General features: G+C 20.1%; 1 protein-coding gene across 1 annotated transcript; it reads left to right on the top strand.

The window, feature by feature from the left end:
- Window position 1: 1 nt before the first annotated feature.
- LOC127290161 (DNA-directed RNA polymerase I subunit RPA1) lies at window positions 2-25,272 on the top strand. Its single transcript, XM_051318577.1, has 14 exons — window positions 2-163; window positions 3,576-3,810; window positions 4,557-5,106; window positions 5,186-5,594; window positions 5,772-6,136; window positions 6,360-6,718; window positions 6,829-6,943; window positions 10,882-11,245; window positions 11,386-11,544; window positions 11,626-12,177; window positions 18,598-20,178; window positions 21,593-21,748; window positions 23,936-24,239; window positions 24,876-25,272. Exons 2-14 carry the CDS (start codon window positions 3,630-3,632, stop codon window positions 25,010-25,012), a joined length of 5,232 nt encoding a protein of 1,743 aa, XP_051174534.1. The 5' UTR covers window positions 2-163; window positions 3,576-3,629; the 3' UTR covers window positions 25,013-25,272.

Genomic DNA, 25,272 nt, shown 5'->3' with positions numbered 1-25,272 from the left:
TCCATCCCTGATTAGGCGTTTGTTTTTAAAACACGTGGTATAAAGTTGTTTTTTTTTTATTTACATTTTAGATTTTTTTTTTTAAATTTAAACAGAAAAATCTAATATTGAATGGTAGAAAATTTTGAATACTGAGAGTTTTTCTATTGCGGAAAAAAGGGGGGTAAGTTATTTATTTTCTTTCTAATTAATAATTATTATAAACACGAAAGTGGTTAGATTTTTTTCACCTAACCTTCAAAATTTTATATAATATAGAATTTCAAAATTTTATTTCGTATATTTTTGTATAATTTATTATTATTAAGATTAATAAAAATATTAATAATTATTAACATTATTTAATTAATTAAAAATTAATAATATAACATAACCTACAAATTGCATAGAATTTCAAAATTGTATTTCGTATATTATTGTATAATATTATTATTAATTTTATTTACTATTAATAATGTTATTAATTATTATTATTATTATTTATTATTATTATTATTATTATTATTTATACAGGCCTCGGATTATACGACTTTTTTCGATTTATTTTAATAAAATGCGACTATTTCGACTTTTTTTTTTTACAATTTTTTAAAAAAATTTTTAAAGAAAATATTTTTTTTTTTCGTATAAAATGCAAATATTCTTCAGATCTTCTTTATTTCAATTATTTAACAAATTTTTAACTAAAATTCTTCACTAAATTAATTATTTCTAATAATTTTAATGAAATTCAAATCACAAATTAAATTGTTTATAATTTAAAAAAAATATCAAATAAAATTACCAAAAATTTTTAATTCAAAAACAAAAATTATATCAAAATCAAATTAAAATTCAATTATTATTCAAAATTTCAATTCAAAATTAATTATTATGAAAATTTTTAATCAAAAATCTACTAAAATTAAATTATTATCCAAAATTTCAATTCAAATTCAATTATTTCCCAAAATTTTCAATTTAAAGCAAATAAAATTCAATTATTTTCAAAATTTTCAATTCAAAATCTTTTAAAATTCAATTATTTTCAAAATTTTAAATTAAATATCAACTAAAATTCAATTATTTTCAAAATTTTCAATCAAAAATCATCTAAAATTAAATTATTGTCGAAATTTTCAATTAAACTTCAATTATTTCCTAAAGTTTCAATTTATAATCAAAGAAAATTCAATTATTTTCAAAATTTTAAATTAAATATCAACTAAAATACAATTATTTTCAAAATTTTCAATCAAAAATCAACTAAAATTAAAATTTTGTCGTAAATTTAAATTAAAATTCAATTATTTCCTAAAGTTTCAATTTAAAATCAAAGAAAATTCAATTATTTTCAAAATTTTCAATTAAATATCAACTAAAATACAATTATTTTCAAAATTTTAAATTAAATATCAACTAAAATTCAATTATTTTCAAAATTTTCAATTCAAAATCTTTTAAAATTCAATTATTTTCAAAATTTTAAATTAAATATCAACTAAAATTCAATTACTTTCAAAATTTTCAATCAAAAATCATCTAAAATTAAATTATTGTCGAAATTTTCAATTAAACTTCAATTATTTCCTAAAGTTTCAATTTATAATCAAAGAAAATTCAATTATTTTCAAAATTTTAAATTAAATATCAACTAAAATACAATTATTTTCAAAATTTTCAATCAAAAATCAACTAAAATTAAAATATTGTCGTAAATTTCAATTAAAATTCAATTATTTCCTAAAGTTTCAATTTAAAATCAAAGAAAATTCAATTATTTTCAAAATTTTCAATTAAATATCAACTAAAATACAATTATTTTTAAAATTTTCAAACAAAAATCAATTAAAATTAAAATATTGTCGTAAATTTCAATTAAAATTTAATTATTTCCTAAAGTTTCAATTTAATATCAAAGAAAATTCAATTATTTTCAAAATTTTCAATTAAATATCAACTAAAATACAATTATTTTCAAAATTTTAAATTAAATATCAACTAAAATTCAATTATTTTCAAAATATTCAATCAAAAATCAACTAAAATTAAAATATTGTCGTAAATTTCAATTATAATTCAATTATTTCCTAAAGTTTCAATTTAAAATCGAAGAAAATTCAATTATTTTCAAAATTTTCAATTCAAAATCTTTTAAAATTCAATTATATTCCAAATTTTGCAATTTAAAATCAAATAAAATTTTTTTATAATTTTCAATTCAAAATCAACTAAAATTCAATTATTGTCAAAAATTTTGAATCAAAATTAATTATTATCAAAATTTTCAATCAAAAATCATCTAAAATTAAATTATTGACGAAATTTTCAATTAAACTTCAAATGATTTTCTAAAGTTTCAATTTAAAATCAAAGAAAATTCAATTATTTTCAAAATTTTCAATTCAAATTTTTTAAAATTCAATTATTCTTAAAATTTTCAATCCAAAATTAACAAAAATTGAATTGAAATTTAATTATTTTCAAAATTTTCAATTCAATTATTTTCAAAATTTTAATTTACAATAAACTACAATTCAATTATTTTCTGAAATTTTAATTGAAATTCAATTATTTTCAAAATTTTCAATTTAAAATCTTTTAAAATTCAATTATTTTTCAAATTTTCAATTCAAAATCAAATAAAATTCAATTATTACCCAAAATTTCAATTCAAATTCAATAATTATCCAAAATTAATTATTTTCAATTAAATATTCTCAATAATATTTTTATAATATTCTTTGAAAATTCAATTATCTGAAATCATTATTTAACTAAAAATAGTTTTCTAATTATTGTATTTTTGTTCGCAAATTCTAATAAAATTTTTAGTGAAATCAACAAAAAATTTTAATTAAAAATCACTTTGAAGTTCAATTAATTTCAAAAAAAAAATCTCAATTATAATTCTTTGAAAATTCAATTACTTTTAAAAAATGTTATTCAAAAATTATATTTAATAAATTATTTTTAGTTCTGTAAAATTTAATTATTTTCTGAAAATTAACAAAATCTTTTGAAATTCAATTATTTCTAAAAATTTTAACTTTAACCCTTCGAAAAGTATTATTATTAATAAAAAAAAAAAAAAAAAAAATTCCATTTAAAAATCTGTAAAATATTTTTGTTAAAATAAAAATAATCAATTTTTTCCACTTTTTTTGAAATATAAATCGACTAAAGCGACTTTTTTTTGTGCTTTTAAGTTCGATCCGAGGCCTGTTTATATTATTATTTATTATTATTCCCATTTATTATTATTAAATTGAAAAAGTTAATTATTTAAAAAAAAAAATTACAATTCCATTATTTGTTATTTTCGAAACTTTAAACTGATTTAAAAAAAAATTTAATTAAATTATTATTAAATTTATTTAATTTATTATTATTATTAAATTATTATTAAATTAATTTTTATTTATTATTATTGTTAAATTATTATTAAATTTATTTAATTTATTATTATTATTAAATTATTATTAAATTATTATTAATTAATTTAAATTAAATAATATAGAAAAAATTTGTACTTTTTTTTTTAATCGATGGAAATAAGAAAATTTGTGAATAAATTTTTTTTTTTTTTAATTTAGAAAAGAAAAAAAAGGGAGGAGATTAAAAAAAAAAAAAAAAAAAAAAAACAAAAAATGTCAGGATATAAATTGGCAGCACGCAAAGCCGCGAGGCATTTAAATCCAAAAAAGGTGATTTTTTCATTTCTCACCGAGGAGGAAATTCGAAAATTAAGTGTTGCAAAAATTTACAAACCTTATCCATTTAATGAAGTAAATCATCCGGAAAAAGGTGGACTTTACGATCCGGCACTTGGTAAATTTTATTAATTTTTTTTTATTCTATTTTTATTTATTGTGTATTTTTTATTTTTTTCTATTTTAATTTTTTATATTCATTTTTTTTTTAATTGTATTTCAATTTTTTTCTTTATTTATTTATTTTTTTTTTATTTCAAAAAATTGCTAATTTTATATAAGAAAAAAATTAATTTTCAGTTTCCAGAATTTTTAAATTAAAAAAAAAAAATTAGTTTTCTTTTTTGACAAAAATTTTGTTTATTATTATTATTATTATTATTTTATTTATTAGTTTATTTTATTATATTATTTTTTTTATTTATTAGTTTATTTTATTATTTTTATTATTTATTTATTGTATTTTTTATTTTTTTTCTATTTTAATTTTTTATATTCATTTTTTTTAATTGTATTTCAATTTCTTTATTTTTTTTTTTTATTCCAAAAATTGCTAATTTTATATAAGAAAAAAATAAATTTTCAGTTTCCAGAATTTTTAAATTTAAAAAAAAATTTAATTTAAAAAAATTAGTTTTCTTTTTTGACGAAAATTTTGTTTATTATTATTATTATTTTTTTTTTTTTATTTATTAGTTTATTTTATTATATTATTTTTTTTATTCATTAGTTTATTTTATTATTTTTATTATTTATTTATTGTATTTTTTGAATTTTTTTTTTTTTTTTTTTTTTTTTTTTTTTTGAATTGTATTTTTAATTTCTTAAAAAAATTCTTTCTGTTTTTTTTTTTTTTATTTCCAGGACCTTTACACGATGACTCGGATCCATGTGCAACATGTGGTCTTGCAATACTTCAATGTGATGGACATTTTGGTCATATTGATTTACCATTAATTGTTGTTAATCCATTGTGTCATAAAATTTTATACACAATATTACGTTTAACATGTCGACAATGTTTTAGTTTACAATTTCATATACATGAAAAATTATTGATTGTTGCAAAATTAAAATTACTTGAGGAGGGCTTTTTTAGTGATATTATTGAACTTGAACAAGAAGTTAATTCATCATTAATTGATATTAAATTAAAAGGCAACGATTGTATTTATACATATGTTGAGGATATTATTAAAAGTTATATACAAAATTTATATAATCGTGAAAGATATAAAAATAATTTAAAATCAAATGAAAATATTAATGATATTAATACAAAAAATTATAATCAAGAATTTCAATTGCATATTGATAAAATAATGAAAAATTGTAAATTACCAAAAAATTGTATTTATTGTAATGAAACATTTTTAAAAGTAACAACAAGTGGAAACAAACTCATGACGCCTAAGTAATTAATTTAATTTAATTGTTTTATTAATTTTGAAAATGAAAATTATTTATTGAAAAATAAATTTCTATTTTTTCAGAATAAATCATGTGGGCCCATTAAATAAAGATAAAATTGTGCCAATTTTACCTGATCAATCAAAAGAATATTTACGTAAATTATGGAAAAATGAAAAGGAAGTATTAAAAGTAATTGTACCGGCATTGAAATTAATTAAAATGGAATATCCAACGGATATTTTTTTTAATAATGTAATATTGGTATTGCCAACAATTTTTCGTCCAATAAGTATGTTAAATGGACAAATGGTTGAACATCCACGTACACAAGTTTATAAAATAATAATACAAAATTGTTTAATATTGAGAAAAATAATTCACGATTTAAAAATGGAATCAACACAAAATGAAAATATTGAAATGGAAATTGAGAATAATGGAAGAAGAAGTAATTCACGTGTTCGTGATAATATCAATGAAGAAACTTTGGTTTGTTGATTAATTTTTTTTTTTTTTTTTTTCATTTTATTATCAAAAAAATAGAAATTTCAATTATTTTAATTTATAATATTAAATTTTATTTATTTTTTAAAAAGGCGAAAAACAAATTCTAATTATCAAAATAATTTTTATAATAAATAAATGAAATGGAAAATTTTTTTTCAGCAACTATTGAAAAAAGTAAAGGGTGCAAGTTTAATAGAAAAATTACACAATTCATGGCAGGATTTACAAATAAATGTAAATCATTTGGTTGATCGGGACATGAATCGTACAGTTGATTCGGCGTCTTGTCTTGGTTTAAAACAAATTTTAGAAAAAAAAGAAGGAATTATAAGAATGCATATGATGGGAAAACGTGTTAATTATGCAGCAAGAACAGTAATAACTCCCGATCCAAATTTAGATATCGATGAAATTGGAATACCTGAGGAATTTGCATTGAAATTAACGTATCCAGTTCCAGTGACACATTGGAATGTTCATGAAATTAAACAAATGGTTATTAATGGACCCGACGTACATCCTGGGTATTTTTTTCCAAAACTAAAATTTTTATATTTACAATTATTTTTTTATTTTATTTCTTTTTTATATTTATTTTATTTCCATTTTATTTCAATTTTATTATCCTTTTTATATTTTTTAGTATATTTTATTTTCTAGTAATTTTTTCTTTAATTAGAAAAAAAATTAATTTTTCCTTTTTTTGGAGGAAATTAATTAATGGAGAATTCTATTATTTTTTTTCAGAGCTGTTTTAATTCAAAATGAAGATGGAACGATAAAAAAAATTAGTGGCGATTCATTGGCGCAACGTGAGGGTATTGCAAAAACTTTAATGACAAAATGTTCGCGTACAAATAAATTTTATGATGGTGTAAAAATTGTACATCGACATTTACAAAATGGCGATATGTTACTTTTAAATCGTCAGCCAACGCTTCATAAACCAAGTATTATGGCGCATAGAGCAAGAATTTTAAAAGCTGAAAAAACATTACGATTACATTATGCTAATTGTAAGGCGTATAATGCAGATTTTGATGGCGATGAAATGAATGCACATTTTCCACAGAATGAAGTTGCACGCGCCGAGGCAAAATTGATTGGTAAATGATTTTTTTTTTTTTTTTTTTTTTCATTTTTGTCAAAAACAAAATTCTTTTCTTTTTTTATTTGAATTAATTAATATTTGAATATTGTTTTGTTTATTTTTTAGCAAATGTTGCAAATCAATATTTAGTACCAAAGGACGGAACACCATTGAGTGGATTAATTCAGGATCATATTATTTCCGGTGTACGATTAACAATGCGAGGACAATTTTTCAATAAGTGAGTGAAAAAAAATTTCAAAAATAATTACCAGGGGCCAACGATTACCTATATTAAATATTAATTATAAAAACACAGGCCTCGAATTAATTTAAAGACACAAAAAAAGTCGTTTTAGTCGATTTATATTCGAAAAAAAAGTGGATTTGTTTTTTATTTTAACAAAAATATTTTACAGATTTTTAAATAAAAATTATTTTTTTTTAATAATAATCCTTTTCGAAGGGTTAAAGATGAAATTTTTAGAAATTATTAAATTTCAAAAGATATATTGTTAATTTTCAAAAACAATTATTAAATTTTACAGAACTAAAAATAATTTATCAAAACAATTTTTGGAAAACATTTTTAAAAATTTAATTGAATTTTCAAAGATTTAAAATTGAGATTTTTGAAATTAATTGTAACTTTAAGTGATTTTTAATTAAAATTATAGATGATTTCACTAAAAATTTATTAGAAAATCCGGACAAAATACAATAATTTGAAAATCATTTTTAATTGAAAAATGGTATCAGATAGTTAAAATTTCAAAGAATATTATTAAAAAAGTTAAAAATAATTGAATTTTCTTAGAGCTATATAATTAAAATTATTAAATTTCAAAAAAAAAATTTTCCATGGAAAATTTTAGATGCTTTTAAATTCAAAATTATTGAAAATTCAATTAATTTTGAATTCAAATTTTTGAGAATAATGAAATTTTATTTGATTTTGAATTGAAAATTTTAAAAATAATTGAATTTTAATTGAAATTTTGGAAAATTATTGAACTTTTGTCAATTTTGGATTGAAAATTTGTAAAATAATTGAATTTTAATTTACATTTGGAAAATAATTGAATTTTGGTTGATTTTGGATTGAAAATTTTGGGAAATAATTGAATTTCAATTGAAATTTTGGAAAATTATTAGAATTTGCGGACAAAAATAAAATAATTTGAAAACTATTTTTAGTTAAAAAAATGGTTGCAGATAATTGAATTTTCAAAGAATATTATAAAAATTGTTAAAAATAATTGATTTTCCTTAGAGTTATAATTGAAATTATTAAATTTTTAAAAAAATTTTCGATCGAAAATTTTAGAAATAATTAAATTTTAGAAGCTTATAAACTCAAATTTTTGAAAAAAATTAAATTTTAGTTTATTTTGAATCAAAAATTTGGAAAATAATTAAATTTCAATTGAACTTTTGTTAATATTGGATTGAAAATTTTAAAAATAATTGAATTGAAAATTTTGAAAATAATTGAATTCTCTTTGATTTTGCATTGAAATTTTAGGAAATAATTGAATTTTAATTGAAATTTTGGACAATAATTTAATTTTAGTTGATTTTTAATTTAAAATTTTGAAAATAATCGAATTTTAGTTTATTTTGAATTGAAAATTTTAAAAATAATTAAATTTCAATTGACATTTTGGTAAATAATTGAATTTTTGTCAATTTTGGATTGAAAATTTTTAAAGTAATTGAATTTTAATTTATATTTCGAAAATAATTGATTTTTGGTTGATTTTGGATTGAAAATTTTGAAAATAATTGAATTTCATTTGAAATTTTGAAAAATAATTGAATTTTAGTTGATTTTTAATTGAAAATTTTTTTAATAATTAATTTTTAATTGAAATTTTTATGAATAATTGAATTTTAGTTGATTTTGATTTGAAAATTAGAAAAAAAAATTTCTTTGATTTTAAATTGCAAAATTTGGAAAATAATTGAATTTTAAAAGATTTTAAATTGCAAAATTTGAAAATAATTGAATTTTATTTGATTTTGAATTGAAATTTTAGGAAATAATTAAATTTTAATTGAAATTTTGGACAATAATTTACTTTTTAGTTGATTTTTGATTCAAAATTTTGATAATAATTAATTTTTATTTTAAAATTGGATAATTATTGCATTTTAATTGATTTTGGATTAAAATTTTAGGTAATAATTGTTTTTTATTTGATTTTGAATTGAAAATTTGGTAAATAATTGAATTGTAAAAGATTTTGAATTGAAAATTTTGAAAATAATTGAATTTCAATTTAATTTTGGAAAATAAATAAATTTTTGTTAATTTTGGATTGAAAATTTTAAAAGTAATTGAATTGTTGTTTATTGTGAATTGAAAATTTTGATAATAATTGAATTGTAGTTGATTTTGAATTCAATTTTTTGAAAAAAATTGAATTTTAATTTAAATTTTGAATAATAATAAAATTTTTGTTGATTTTTGTTTGAAAATTTTTATAATAATTAATTTTGAATTGAAATTTTTAAGAATAATTGAATTTTAGCTGATTTTGAATTGAAAATTAAAAAAAAATTGTCTTTGATTTTAAATTGCAAAATTTGGAAAATAATTGTTTTTTAAAAGATTTTGAATTGAAAATTTTGAAAATAATTGAATTTTAATTGAAAGTTTGAAAAATAATTGAATTTTAATTGAAATTTTAGAAAATAATTGAATTTTAGTTGATTTTGAATTGAAAATTTGGTAAATAATTGAATTGTAAAAGATTTTGAATTGAAAATTTTGAAAATAATTGAATTTCAATTTAATTTTGGAAAATAAATAAATTTTTGTTAATTTTGGATTGAAAATTTTAAAAGTAATTGAATTGTTGTTTATTGTGAATTGAAAATTTTGATAATAATTGAATTGTAGTTGATTTTGAATTCAATTTTTTGAAAAAAATTGAATTTTAATTTAAATTTTGAATAATAATAAAATTTTTGTTGATTTTTGTTTGAAAATTTTTATAATAATTAATTTTGAATTGAAATTTTTAAGAATAATTGAATTTTAGCTGATTTTGAATTGAAAATTAAAAAAAAATTGTCTTTGATTTTAAATTGCAAAATTTGGAAAATAATTGTTTTTTAAAAGATTTTGAATTGAAAATTTTGAAAATAATTGAATTTTAATTGAAATTTTAGAAAATAATTGAATTTTAGTTGATTTTGAATTGAAATTTTGGAAAATAATTGATTTAAAATTTTAAATTTTGGAAAATAATTGAATTTCAATTAAAATTTTTCAAAATAATTGAATTTTAATTGATTTTGAATTGAAAATTTCGGGAAATAATTGAATTTTAATTGAAATTTTGGATAATAATTTAATTTAAGTTCATTTTTGATTGAAAATTTAAATAATTAATTTTGAATAGAAATTTTAGAAAATAATTGAATTTTATTTCATTTTAAATTAAAAACTTGGTAAATAATTAAATTTTAAATTGAAAATTTTTGATAATTATTGGATTTTTAATTTGATTTTGAATTAAAATTTCGGATAATAATTGAATTTTAGTTTTTTTTTTTAATTGAAATTTTTCAAAAAATAATTCAATTTTATTGTGATATATATTTTTTTAAATTATAAACAATTGTTAAATTTCATAAAAATTTGAATTGAAAAATAATTTTGATATAATTTAATTTTTGATGTATTTCATTAAAATTATTAAAAATAATTAATTTAGTGAAGAATCATTTTAGTTGAAAATTTGTTAATTAATTAAATTGAAGAAGATCTGAAGAAGATCTACATTTTATACTACAAAAAATGTATTTTATTTACATTTTGTTTTCAAATGTAAAAAAAAAATGTCGCATTTTATTAAAATAAGTCGATAAAAGTCGAATTTTTGAAAAAAAAAGTCGGAAAAAGTCGTATAATCCGAGGCCTGTATATAATTTTCATTATTATCATTTAATATGTAATAATATTCTAATATATTAAATTATTATTGATAATAATAATCTTTAATTTCTTTATAACAAACAATTAAATACTCAATTTGGCGCGCGTTTAATTTTGCTAGTTTATTAATAAAACAGTAATAAAAATAATTATTATTAATAAAGATTAATAACAGTTCAAAAAGAAAATTTTTTTTTCTTTCTTTTTAATTTCGCATTTGTTTTTATTTTAAGAGAGGAATATCAACATTTAACATTTGCTGCACTTTGGTCATTGCCTGGTGATTTTATTCTTCTACCGCCGTCAATTTTAAAACCAAAAGTCCTTTGGTCTGGTAAACAAGTGATATCAACGATTATTATTAATTTAATACCAAAGGGTAAGGCGAGAATAAATTTAACGGGTAAGGCAAAAATTGGCAATAAAGAATGGACAATTGAAGAGCCACGTAAACCAAAATGTGGTGAATTAGAAAAAAATTCAAATACAATGTCCGAAGCGGAAGTTATTATACGTAATGGTGAATTACTTTGTGGCGTTTTGGATAAGGCACATTATGGCGCTACAACATTTGGCCTAATTCATTGTGTTTACGAGGTAAAAAAAAAAAAAAATTTATTTTCTCTTTCAATTAGAAAATATTTTTCCTTTTTTTTTTTTTAATTTTATTAGACAAATTTTCCATTTTTTGAATTGGCATAAAATTTTCTTTTTATATGAAATTAAATTTTTTTCAGCTCTACGGTGGAAATTGTTCGACAAAAATGTTAAGCGCTTTTGGAAAATTATTTCAAACTCATCTTTTACAAACGGGTTTCACTTTAGGTGTTAAGGACATTTTTTTAACAGCCAAAGCCGATAAAAAACGAAAGAAAATCATGAAAGAATGCCGTAAGGTAAGTTTGAAGAAAAGAAAAAAAATAATTTTATATTTTATTTATTTAAAAATTGTAATTTTTTTTTTCTTCCCTCTTTAGATTGGAGAGGAAATTCAAAGAACAGCCGTTGAATATTCAAATGATACGCCACGTGAGAAAATAGTGAAAAAAATTGAATCTGAATTGGCAACAAATCCACGTTTTCGTACATTACTTGATCGTAAATATAAAACGGCATTGGATAATTATACAAATGAAATAAATAAAATATGTTTGCCGCAGGGTTTAATTGAAAAATTTCCAAAAAATAATTTACAATTAATGGTACAATCGGGTGCAAAAGGTTCAACTGTGAATACAATGCAAATATCATGTCTTTTGGGACAAATTGAATTGGAAGGTAAACGACCGCCTTTAATGATTAGTGGCAAAAGTTTACCATCATTTGCCGCTTATGATCCATCACCACGTGCTGGTGGTTTTATTGATGGACGTTTTATGACGGGCATTGAACCGCAGGAATTTTTTTTTCATTGTATGGCCGGTAGAGAGGGTTTAATTGATACAGCAGTGAAAACAAGTCGTTCGGGATATTTACAAAGATGTCTTATTAAACATCTTGAGGGTGTTTGCGTTCATTATGATTCAACGGTGAGTGAAAAAATTTTTATTTTTTGTAATTTTCAAAATTATTATTAATTAATTAATAATAATTTAAAAAATATTATTAATTTATTAATTAATTAATAATTTTCGAAATATTATTAATTAATTAATCAATTTATTATTAATATATACGTTTTTTTTTTTTCTCCAAAATTTGTATTTTTTGGCTTTAAAGAATATAATTCATTGCAAAGAACATAATTACCAAGTTTCATAATAATCCGCTTATTTTTTTGAAAGTTATAACTGTTTTTTTTTTGAATTTTTTTCGGGTCGTTCTGTAATAAATATAATTTTTTTCTTTTTCCAAAATTTACTTTCTCTATTTAAAAAAATGAAATGAGAACAAAATTACAAAGTTTTATAAAGATCCGTTAATTTCTTTAGAAGTTATAACCGTTTTTTGAGTTTTTTTTTGGGGTCATTCCATAATAATTATGCGCTTTTCATTTCCTTTTCTGTATTATTCGCCTTTAATGGTTGTTATTTATAACAAAGAACATTATTAAAAACTTTTTTTGACGATCCATTAATTTTTTTTGAAAGTTATAACAGCTTTTTTGGATTTTTTTTGGGGACATTCCGTAATAATTTTACGTTTTGTTTTTCCTTAATTTTTAATTTTTCGCCTTAAAAGGATGTTATTTATTGCAAGGAACATAATTACCGAGTTTCATAATAATCCGCTTATTTTTTTGAAAGTGCTAACGGTTTTTTTTTTTTTGAATTTATTTTTCGGGCCGTTCTGTAATAAATATAATTTTTTTCTTTTTCCAAAATTTTTGACTTTCTCTATTTAAAAAAAAGGAAATGAGAACAAAATTACAAAGTTTTATAACGATCTGTTAATTTCTTTAGAAGTTATAACCGTTTTTTGAGTTTTTTTGGGGTCATTCCATAATAATTATGTGCTTTTTTCCTTTTTTTTTTATTTTTCGCCTTTTAAAAGTTGTTATTTATTGCAATGAACATAATTACCAAGTTTCATAATAATCCGCTTATTTTTTTGAAAGTTCTAACGGTTTTTTTTTTTTTGAATTTTTTTTTCGGGCCGTTCTGTAATAAATATAATTTTTTTCTTTTTCCAAAATTTACTTTCTCTATTTAAAAAAATGAAATGAGAACAAAATTACAAAGTTTTATAAAGATCCGTTAATTTCTTTAGAAGTTATAACCGTTTTTTGAGTTTTTTTTTGGGGTCATTCCATAATAATTATGCGCTTTTCATTTCCTTTTCTGTATTTTTCGCCTTTAATGGTTGTTATTTATAACAAAGAACATTATTACAAACTTTTTTTGACGATCCATTAATTTTTTTTTAAAGTTATAACAGCTTTTTTGGATTTTTTTTGGGGACACTCCATAATAATTTTACGTTTTTTTTTTCCTAAATTTTAATTTTTTGCTATAAAAGAATGCTGTTCATTGCAAAGAACATAATTACCAAGTTTCATAACGATCCGAAAATTTTTAAGAAAGTTACAATTGTTTTTTTGGATTTTTTTTTTTGGGGGGGGACATTCCGTAATAATTTTACGTTTTGTTTTTCCTAAATTTTTAATTTTTCGCCTTGAAAGGATGTTATTTATTGCAAGGAACATAATTACCGAGTTTCATAATAATCCGCTTATTTTTTTGAAAGTTATAACGGTTTTTTTGAATTTTTTTTTTCGGGTCGTTCTGTAATAAATATAATTTTTTTCTTTTTACAAAATTTTTGACTTTCTCTATTTAAAAAAAGGAAATTTTATGGCAAAGAACAAAATTACAAAAGTTTTATAACGATCTGTTAATTTCTTTAGAAGTTATAACCGTTTTTTGGATTTTTTTTTTTTGGAGGATATTCCGTAAGAATTACGCAGTTTTTTCATTAAAATTTGTATTTTTTCACTATTATAGAATATAATTTTACACCAAAAAGTCATTGTAGTTGTTTTACAAAGTTTCATAAAGATCTGTTAATTTATTTAAAAGTTATAATCGTTTTTTGGATTTTTTTTGGGATCATTCCAAAATAAATATTCGTCTTGCTACAAAAAAAAAAATGTTATTTATTGCAAGAAACAAAATTACAAAGTTTTATAAAGGATCCGTTAATTTCTTTTGAAGTTATAATGATTTTTTGGATTTTTTTTTGGGGGACATTCCGTAATAAATTTACGTTTTTTTTTTCCTAAATTTTTATTTTCCCGCCTTTAGAGGCTGTTATTTATTTAATGTAAAATAATTACCAAGTTTATTAACTATTCGGTAATTATTTTTGAAAGTTATAACTGATTTTTTGAATTTTTTTTGAAGTCATTCCGTCATAATTACTTGTTTTCTTCCTAAATTTATATTTTTTATTTTTTAAAAGCTGTTATTCATTGCAAAGAACAGAATTACTGAGTTTTATAACGATCCATTAATATTTGTCAAAGTTATAATCGTTTTTTTGGATTTTTTTTGGGGTCATTCCGTTAAAATTAGGCGCTTTTTTTTTGGTAATAGTTTTATTTTTTCGCCTTTATAGAATATAATTTCATGCAAAAAAGTAATTTTTGTCGTTTTATCAAGTATCCTAAGGATCTGTTAATTTTTTTGAAAGTTATAATTGTTTCTTTGAATTTTTTTGTGGTCATTCGATAATAATTATGTGCTTTTTTTCCTTTTTTTTTATTTTTCGCCTTTTTAAAGTTGTTATTTATTGCAATGAACATAATTACCAAGTTTCGTAACAATCCGATAATTATTTTGAAAGTTATAACGACTTTTTTGGATTTTTTTTGGGGTCATTCCATAATAATTATGTGCTTTTTTGGTAATAGTTTTATTTTTTCGCCTTTATAGAATATAATTTTAAACCAAAATTAATTTTTGTCGTTTTACTAAATTTCATGAGGATCTATTAATTTTTTTAGAAGTTGTAACTGTTTTTTGGATTTTTTTGTGGACATTTCGTAAAAATTATGCGCTTTTTCATAAGATTTGTATTTTTTTCGCTTTTATAGAATGTAATTTTATGTCAAAAAGGCATTTTAGTCGTTGTAACAAGTTTCATAACGATCTGTTCATTTCTTTTGAAGTTATAATCGTTTTTTGAATTTTTTTGGGGTCATTCCATAATAATAGTGCGCTTTTTTTTCCCTTTTCTGTATTTTACGCCTTAAATGGTTGTTATTTATCACAAAGAACATAATTATAAAGTTTCATTACAATCCGATAATTATTTTGAAAGTTATAACGTCTTTTTTGAATTTTTTTGGGGTCATTCCGCAGTAAATATTCGTTTTTTTTTATCTAAATTTGTATTTTTTGCTATAAAAGAATGCTATTTATTGGTAAGAACATAATTACCAAGTTACATAACGATCTGTTCATTTCTTTTAAAGTTATAATGTCTTTTTTGGATTTTTTTTAGGTCATTCCATAATAATTATGTGCTTTTTTGGTAATAGTTTTATTTTTTCGCCTTTATAAAATATAATTCTAAGCAATAAAGTAATTTTTGTCGTTTAACCAAATTTCATGAGGATCTATTAATTTTTTTAGAAGTTGTAACTGTTTTTCGGATTTTTTTGTGGACATTCCGTAAAAATTACGCGCTTTTTTATAAGATTTGTATTTTTTTCGCTTTTATAGAATGTAATTTTATGCCAAAAAGGCATTTTAGTCTTTGTAACAAGTTTCATAACGATCTGTTCATTTCTTTTGAAGTTATAATCGATTTTTGAATTTTTTTTTTTTTTGAGGTCATTCCATAATAATTACGCGATTTTTTCCTAAATTTTTATTTTTTGTTTCAAAACGATGTTATTTATTGCAAAGAACAGAATTACTGAGTTTTATAACGATCCGTTAATATTTCTCAAAGTTATAATCGGTTTTTTCTATTTTTTTGGGGTCATTCCGTATCAATTATGCGCTTTTTTGGTAATAGTTTTATTTTTTCGCCTTTGTAGAATATAATATCATGCAGAAAAGTAAATTTTGTCGTTTTATCAAGTATCATAAGGATCTGTTAATTTTTTTGAAAGTTATAATTGTTTTTTTGAATTTTTTTGGAGTCATTCCATAATAATTATGTGCTTTTTTTCCTTTTTTTTATATTTCGCCTTTAAAAATTGTTATTTATTGCAATGAACATAATTACCAAGTTTCGTAACAATCCGATAATTATTTTGAAAGTTATAACTGCTTTTTTGGATTTTTTTTTTGGGGTCATTCCGCAATAAATATTCGTTTTTTTTTACCTAAATTTGTATTTTTTGCTATAAAAAAAAATGTTATTTATTTGTAAGAACATAATTACCAAGTTTCCTGGCGATCCGTTAATTTCATTAGAAGTTATAATCGATTTTTGAATTTTTTTTTTGGGTCATTCCGTAAAAAATTATGCCCTTTTTTCTAAATTTTTATTTTTTGTTTCTAAAAATTGTTATTTATTGCAATGAACAGAATTACTGAGTTTTATAACAATCCGTTAATATTTCTCAAAGTTATAATTGTTTTTTTGGATTTTTTTGGGGTCATTCCGTAACAATTATTCGCTTTTTTTGGTAATTGTTTTAATTTTTTGCCTTTATAGAATATAATATCATGCAGAAAAGTAAATTTTGTCGTTTTATCAAGTATCATAAGGATCTGTTAATTTTTTTGAAAGTTATAATTGTTTTTTTGAATTTTTTTGGAGTCATTCCATAATAATTATGTGCTTTTTTTCCTTTTTTTTATATTTCGCCTTTAAAAATTGTTATTTATTGCAATGAACATAATTATCAAGTTCCGTGCCAATCCGATAATTATTTTGAAAGTTATAACTGCTTTTTTGGATTTTTTTTTTGGGTCATTCCGCAATAAATATTCGTTTTTTTTTTACCTAAATTTGTATTTTTTGCTATAAAAAAAATGCTATTTATTTGTAAGAACATAATTACCAAGTTTCCTGGCGATCCGTTAATTTCATTAGAAGTTATAATCGATTTTTGAATTTTTTTTTTTTTTGGCTCATTCCGTAAAAAATTATGCCCTTTTTTCTAAATATTTATTTTTTGTTTCTAAAAGATGTTATTTATTGCAATGAACAGAATTACTGAGTTTTATAACAATCCGTTAATATTTCTCAAAGTTATAATTGTTTTTTTGGATTTTTTTGGGGTCATTCCGTAACAATTATTCGCTTTTTTTTTGGTAATTGTTTTAATTTTTCGCCTTTATAGAATATAATTTCATGTAAAAAAGTAATTTTTGTCGTTTTACCAAGTATCATAAGGATCTGTTATTTTTTTTGAAAGTTATAATCGTTTTTTTTTAATTTTTTGGGGGTCGTTCAATAATAATTATGTGCTTTTTTTCCTTTTTTTTTTTTTATTTTTCGCCTTAAAAGTTGTTATTTATTGCAATGAACATAATTATCAAGTTCCGTGCCAATCCGATAATTATTTTGAAAGTTATAACTGCTTTTTTGGATTTTTTTTTTTGGGTCATTCCGCAATAAATATTCGTTTTTTTTTTACCTAAATTTGTATTTTTTTCTATAAAAAAAAATGCTATTTATTTGTAAGAACATAATTACCAAGTTTCCTGGCGATCCGTTAATTTCATTAGAAGTTATAATCGATTTTTGAATTTTTTTTTTTTTTGCTCATTCCGTAAAAAATTATGCCCTTTTTTCTAAATATTTATTTTTTGTTTCTAAAAGATGTTATTTATTGCAATGAACAGAATTACTGAGTTTTATAACAATCCGTTAATATTTCTCAAAGTTATAATTGTTTTTTTGTTATTTTTTTGGGGTCATTCCGTAACAATTATTCGCTTTTTTTTTGGTAATTGTTTTAATTTTTCGCCTTTATAGAATATAATTTCATGTAAAAAAGTAATTTTTTTCGTTTTACCAAGTATCATAAGGATCTTTTAATTTTTTTGAAAGTTATAATCGTTTTTTTGAATTTTTTTTGAGGTCATTCCGCAATAAATATTCGTTTTTTTAACCTAAATTTGTATTTTTTGCTATAAAAAAAAATGCTTTTTATTGGTAAGAACAGAATTACCAAGTTTCCTGCCGATCCGTTAATTTCTTTAGAAGTTATAATCGATTTTTGAATTTTTTTTTTTTTTTTTGGGTCATTCCATAGTAACTATGCCTTTTTTTTAATTTTTGCAATTTTTCGCCGTTAAAGGATGTAATTCTCAATAATATAATCTCTAAAGTGAATTTTCAGTTACATAAAAATTCTCTAACATAGAAAATTGATTTAATGCAAAATTCTACATAATATCAAATCGAATTAAAATAAAATTCGTCTCAATAAAAATTATATCCAATAAAATTCTATTAAAATTAAAATTTTAAAAATTGAATTTCAAATCATATTCTTATTCCCCTAATAATAATAATAATAATTTTCTTTTTTTTCCCCCCAGGTAAGAGACTCAGACGGTAGTGTAATACAATTTTATTACGGTGAGGATGGTCTTGATATTTCAGCATCAAAATTTCTCACACATGAGCAATTAAATTTTCTCTATGAAAATCGTGCGGCAATAATGGATAATGATTTAATGGAACATTTGAAATTAAATAAAAATCCCAAAATTGAGAAAGATGAGAAAAAATTGAAAAAATGGCAAACAAAATATGGTTCATTATTAAAAAAACATCGTACATCGGCATTTACTGAATTTTCAGCTGATAATCTCAATGAAAATAGTTCAAAACGTAATCAAATTGATCCCAGTAGTGGACGTACAAAAGCATCATTATCATTAATGAGAAAATGGATAAGAGCAAATGATGATGTGAAAAAACATTATGCCGAGAGGGCAAAAAAATGTCCCGATCCATTAAATTCAAAATATCGTCAACATATGGAATTTGGCGTTTATTCAGAGAATATTGATAAAATGATTGATGATTATTTTGTAAAAAGAAAAAACATGAATAAAATTGAAAATATTAAAAATAATGAATTAAAAGATGAAAAAGAAGAGGAATTAAAAAAAGAAAAAAATGAATTAAAAGATTTAATATCAATGAAATTTATGAATTCATTATGTCCACCTGGTGAAGCTGTTGGTTTATTGGCAGCTCAATCAATTGGCGAACCATCAACACAAATGACATTAAATACATTTCATTTTGCTGGACGTGGTGAAATGAATGTAACACTTGGTATTCCACGTTTACGTGAAATTTTAATGATGGCATCAAAAAAAATTAAAACCCCATCAATGGAAATACCATTTAAAAATAATATTAAACAATTAAAACGTAAAGTTAATATTTTAAGGAGAAAATTAACAAAATGTGTATTAGGTGATATTTTAGAAAATATTGATGTTAATGGATTTATTTCATATGAGCCAACAAGACAATTGATTTATACAATAAAATTAAATTTTCTACCACGTAAATATTATCGTTATGAATATCATATAACGCCTGAGGAAATATTAGATAAAACGGAGAAACAATTTTTTAAAGAATTATTTCGTGAAATTAAAAAAGCTGGTAAAATAAGTGGTATTTCATTTTATGTTGAGGAAATAAAAAATCGTGATCGAAGAGAAAATGCACGACTCGATGGTGATTATGATGATGATAATAATGATGGAGAGGAGAGTGAGAGACAGAAAACAAAAACAAGATTAAATGATGGCGAAATGCATGAATCGTCTGATGAGGAAGAAATTGGAGGTGAAGTGGATGCAACTGTTGAAAGATCAACGGCACGTCATAGGGAAAATCAGGAATATGATGATCCTGATGATGATGAGGAGAGGGAAATGGAAAATGAGGATAATGGAGAAAATGAGGAGAATTTGAGAAATAATGTCAGTTTAAATAATAATGATAATGTTGATGTTGATGATGATGATGATGATGATGATAATGAGGAACGTGGACAAATTGATAGAAAATTGAAAGTTGCAAATTCATATCCAAATGCAATTTCTTATGATTATGATGAGGAGAAAGGTGAATGGTGCAGTTTAACATTTTCGGTATGTTAATTTTAATCTTTATTATTTTATTTTATTAATTAATTATTAATTATTTATTAATTATTAATTAATTATTTTTATTTCTACACGCCTAGAATTATTATTTTGTTGACCTTTTTCCGATTTTCTTTCTAAAAATAAGACTTTTTTTCGACTTATTTTAATGAAATGTGAATTTTGCAAATTTTTTTTTTTTATACATATGTAAAAAAAAATTTTTTTTAAACAAAATACGTTTTTTTTTTTTTAGGTATAAAATGCAGATCTTCAGATTTTTTTTTATTTCAATAATTTAACAAAATTTTTAACTAAAATTCTTCACTAAATTAATTATTTTTTTTTTTTTTTTAATAATTTTTAATGAAATTCAATTCACAAAATTTCAATTATCTTAAATTATTTTTCACATTCAAATTTTTATGAAATTTAATAATTGTTTATAATTTCAAAAAAAAAAAAAAAGAAAACAAAAAAAAAAAATTAGTAAATAAAATTAGCAAAAAAAATTTTAATTTAAAATCACTTGAATTTTTAATTATTTGCAAAAATTTCAATTATTTTTTTAATGATTTTTAAAAAATTCTTCGAAAATTACAAATTTTAAATCAATTAAAATTCAATTATTTTTAAAAAATTTAAATTCAAAATCAATTATTTTCGAAATTTTTAATTCTAAATCAACTAAAATTCAATTATTTTCAAAAATTTCAATTCAGAATCAATAAAAAATCCAATGATTTTTAAACATTTCATTTCCGAATTAATTAAAATTCAATTTTTTTCAAAAATTTCAATTCAAAATCAACTAAAATTCAATTATTTTCCAAAATTTTAATTGAAATTCAATTATTTTCAAAAATTTCAATTCAAAATCAAATAATTTCAATTATTTTCCAAAATTTCAATTGAAATTTATTTATTTTCAAAGTTTTCAATTGGAATTTGTATTATTTTCAAAATTTTCTATTTAAAATCAACTAAAAATTCAAATATTTTCAAAATTTACATCAAAAATTTCAACTAAAATTCAATTATTTTCAAAAATTTTAATTTAAACGCTTCTAAAATTTAATTATTTCTAAAATTTTTTGGAAATTTAAGAATTTTAATGATAACTCTCTAAATTTTTTTAATTAAAAATTTTGAAATTAAATTTTTTTAGATATTAAAAAAAACTAATGTTATTTTTTTTTTTTTTATTAAAAATATAAAATAATCTTTATGAAATACGAAATATTTATTTATTTACCTTTAAAATCTTTTCGGTTTTTTTTTTGTTTTAAGGATTTTTTTGTAAATACTAGTTTGTAAGAAAAATGTATTTGGGTCCTCGAACCCTGCGTAAGGCAGGGAGAGTAAATAAAAGATATATATTTTTAATTTTGATGTTATCCATTTTTTTTTTTTTTTGCAGCTTCCGCTAAAAATGTACAAACTAGATCTTCAGTCGCTTTTAAAAACCGCAGCGAATAAAGTAATTTTATGGGAGACTCCAAATATTAAAAAAGCATTCACTTTTCAAAATCAAGAAGGTGAAACAATTCTCAAAACGGATGGAATCAATATCATTGTAAGTTGCATTTTTTTTTTGTTTTTGTTTTTTTTTGTTTTTATCTCCTTGGTTTTAGTTTCTATCGTAAATTAATAATAATTTTTAAATATTTTAATATAATTAATAATAATGCATCTAAAATTTAATTATTTCTAAAATTTTCCATCGAAAATTTTTTTTTTGAAATTTCAACTATCTGAAACCATTTTTCAATTAAAAATGATTTTCAAATTATTAACAATATATCTTTTGAAATTTAATTATTTCTAAAAATTTCAACTTTAACCCTTCGAAAAGGATTATTATTAAAAAAAAAAATTTTTTTATTTAAAAATCTATAAAATATTTTTGTTAAAATAAAAAACAAATTCACTTTTTTTTTGGAATATAAATCGACTAAAATGACTTTTTTGTGTCTTTAAATTGATTCGAGGCCTGTGTTTTTATAATTAATATTTAATTAGTATTCGTTGTCCCCTGGTAACTTAAAAAAAAAATTTTTTTAAATAAATTTTTTTTAAATTTACCAATCTTTTAATTTAAAATGAAATAAAATTCGATTATTTTCTAAAATTTCTATTCAAAATTTATTATTTAAATTTTCAATTAAAAATGAATTTAAATTAAATTATTATTCAAAATTTCAATTGAAATTCAATTATTTTCTAAAATTCCAATTCAAAATCAACTAAAATTCAATTCTATTCCAAAAATTTAAATTCTAAATTAATTAAAATTCTAAATTAAATCAAATTCAATTTTTTTCAAAAATTTCAATTCAAAATCAACTAAAATTCAATTGTTTTCTAAATTTAAATTCAAAATCAACTAAAATTTAACTAAAATAAAATTATTTTCCAAAATTTTAATTGAAATTCAATTATTTAAAAAATTTTCAATTTAAAATCAATCAATTACTTTCAATTCAAAATGAACTAAAATTCAATTATTTTCCAAATTTAAAATCAAATAAAATTTCATTTATCTCAAAAATTTGATTTCAAAATTAATTGAATTTTCAATAATTTGAATTTAAAAGCATTTAAAATTTAATTATTTCTAAAATTTTCCATCGAATTTTTTTTTTTTTTTTTTGAAATTTAATAATTTCAATTATATACCTCTAAGGAAATTCAATTATTTTTAACTATTTTAATAATATTCTTTGAAATTTCAAATATCTGAAACCATTTTTCAATTAAAAATGATTTTTAAATTATTGTCTTTTGTCCGCATTTTTTAATAAATTTTTAGTGAAATCATCTCGAAATTTTAATTAAAAATCACTTAAAGTTTCAATTAATTTCAAAAATCTCAATTTTAAATTTTTGAAAATTCAATTAAATTTAAAAAATGTTTTTCAAAAATTGTTTTGATAAATTATTTTTAGTTCTGTAAAATTTAATAATTCGTTTGAAGATTAACAATATCTTTTGACATTTAATTATTTCTAAAAATTTCAACTTTAACCCTTCGAAAAAGATTATTATTAAAAAAAAAATTTTTTTATTTAAAAATCTATAAAATATTTTTGTTAAAATAAAAAACAAATTCACTTTTTTTTTGGAATATAAATCGACTGAAATGACTTTTTTGTGTCTTTAAGTTGATTCGAGGCCTGTGTTTTTATAATTAATATTTAGTAGATATTCGTTGGCCCCTGGTACCTTAAAAATTAATTTTGAAAAATAAATTTTTTTCAAATTACTATCTTGTACGGAAATTTCCTGGCGCATCTTTTTTCTCATTATAAATTTTTTCTATTTGTATACAATTTTTGAATGAATATACAAGTTTAAAAAAAATTTCGTTGGTAAACGTTGTGTACTTCAGTTTCGTGAATTGAATTTTCCAATTTGGAATTTTAAAGAAACTTATTCCAAAATTTGGAAACACAATTATACAACTTTGGCAAAAATGAGAAAAATAATTGTCAAAATTTGACACGTCATAAGATTATTATTAAAAAAAAAACACGTGAAATCAAAAAAGGCCAACTTCAAGTTAGGACAGAAGGACAGACCAAGCATTTTATTATTATATAATAATTATATTATTTTTGTATGTTTATTTTAATGTTAATGCTTTCTCCACGAGGAAGCAATTTTTTTTTTTTTTTGTTGATCGTAAAGAGGAAGCAAAATGTTCCATGTAATGAACATCTGAATTTACAAATTGTTTTTTTTTTTTTTTGCTATTTTAAAGGAAATGTTCAAATATGCGGATATTTTACAATTGGATAGACTTTATTCGAATGATATTTATGGAATTTCACAAACCTATGGAATTGAAGCGGCAAATCGTGTAATAGTAAAAGAAGTAAAGGATGTCTTTAAAATGTATGGAATAACGGTTGATACACGACATTTATCATTAATTGCTGATTATATGACATTTGATGGAAGTTATCAGCCAATGAGTCGAAAGGGAATGGAATTCTCTGCATCGCCATTGCAACAAATGACATTTGAGAGTTCTTTGCAATTTCTCAAAAATGCAACGCTACAAGGTCTTTATATATTTATTTTTTTTTTATTATTAGTATTATTTTTCTTTTTTCTGTTTTCAAAAAGTTTACATTTTTTTGTAATTTCTTTAAGAAAAAAAAAAACGTTGAAAATTTAAAAAATTTGTTTTTAAATAATAGACGCATGATTATGTTCTAAAAATCATTAGTTAAAATTTTCATTTATCAATAATTATTTTTGAGTCGAATTTTTATTTTTTCGAATTAGTATTTTTGCAAGAATTTTTTAATAATCAAAAATTCACTCCACAGAATTTTTTAATTTTCGAATTTTTATTTGTCAAAATTTTCATTTAACATAATATATAGACATTTTAAAGAATTTTTATTGGCTAGAATTTCATTGTATAGAATTTTCATTTATTCGAATTATTATTTGTTTAAATTTCCATAAAAACCGATTTTTTTTTCTTTTTTTTTTTTGCAGAATTTTTTACTTAACTAAAAAATCATTTAACAGAATTTCTTAATTGATAGAATTTTCATTTGTCCAAAATTGCAAATGACCGAACAAACAATCGATTTTTAAAATTCAACCAATCAAAAATTATCCATAAAATTGTGATTGGTTGATTTAAAATTTTTTTTTTTTTTTTAATTTTAATTTCTTTTTAATAGGTAAAATCGACGATTTAAGATCGCCGTCAAGTCGATTAATGTTGGGACAACCAATTCGAATAGGAACTGGAATGATTGACGTAATGTTTGACTTGAGTAAAGTACTCGAATCACAGAGAAAAAGTGAAGCTTGGTAAAAAAAAAACAAATTTTTTTTAATATTTAAAACAAAAAATATTTGTATATTTAAATTTTTTATTCTTTTTTTTTTAAATTTTATTTCAAAAGCGATTTAGCTGAAGAAAAAAATAATTTCTAAAATACACTAAAGAAAAAAAGAATTTAATTTCTAAAAATTTGTGAAAAGCAATTTTTTTTGTTTTTTGTAAATAGACGTTAAAATAATTTTATTTTTACTAAAAAAAAAAATGTAAAAATAAATTATGAAAAAATAAAA

The sequence above is a fragment of the Leptopilina boulardi genome, unplaced genomic scaffold, assembly GCF_019393585.1.
Source record: "Leptopilina boulardi isolate dan_hultmark-lab unplaced genomic scaffold, ZJU_Lbou_2.1 LbouV2_55, whole genome shotgun sequence".
Classification (NCBI taxonomy): Eukaryota; Metazoa; Arthropoda; class Insecta; order Hymenoptera; family Figitidae; genus Leptopilina; species Leptopilina boulardi.
Note: the sequence above shows the minus strand (reverse complement) of the source record. Positions and strands in the feature narration are given on the sequence as shown.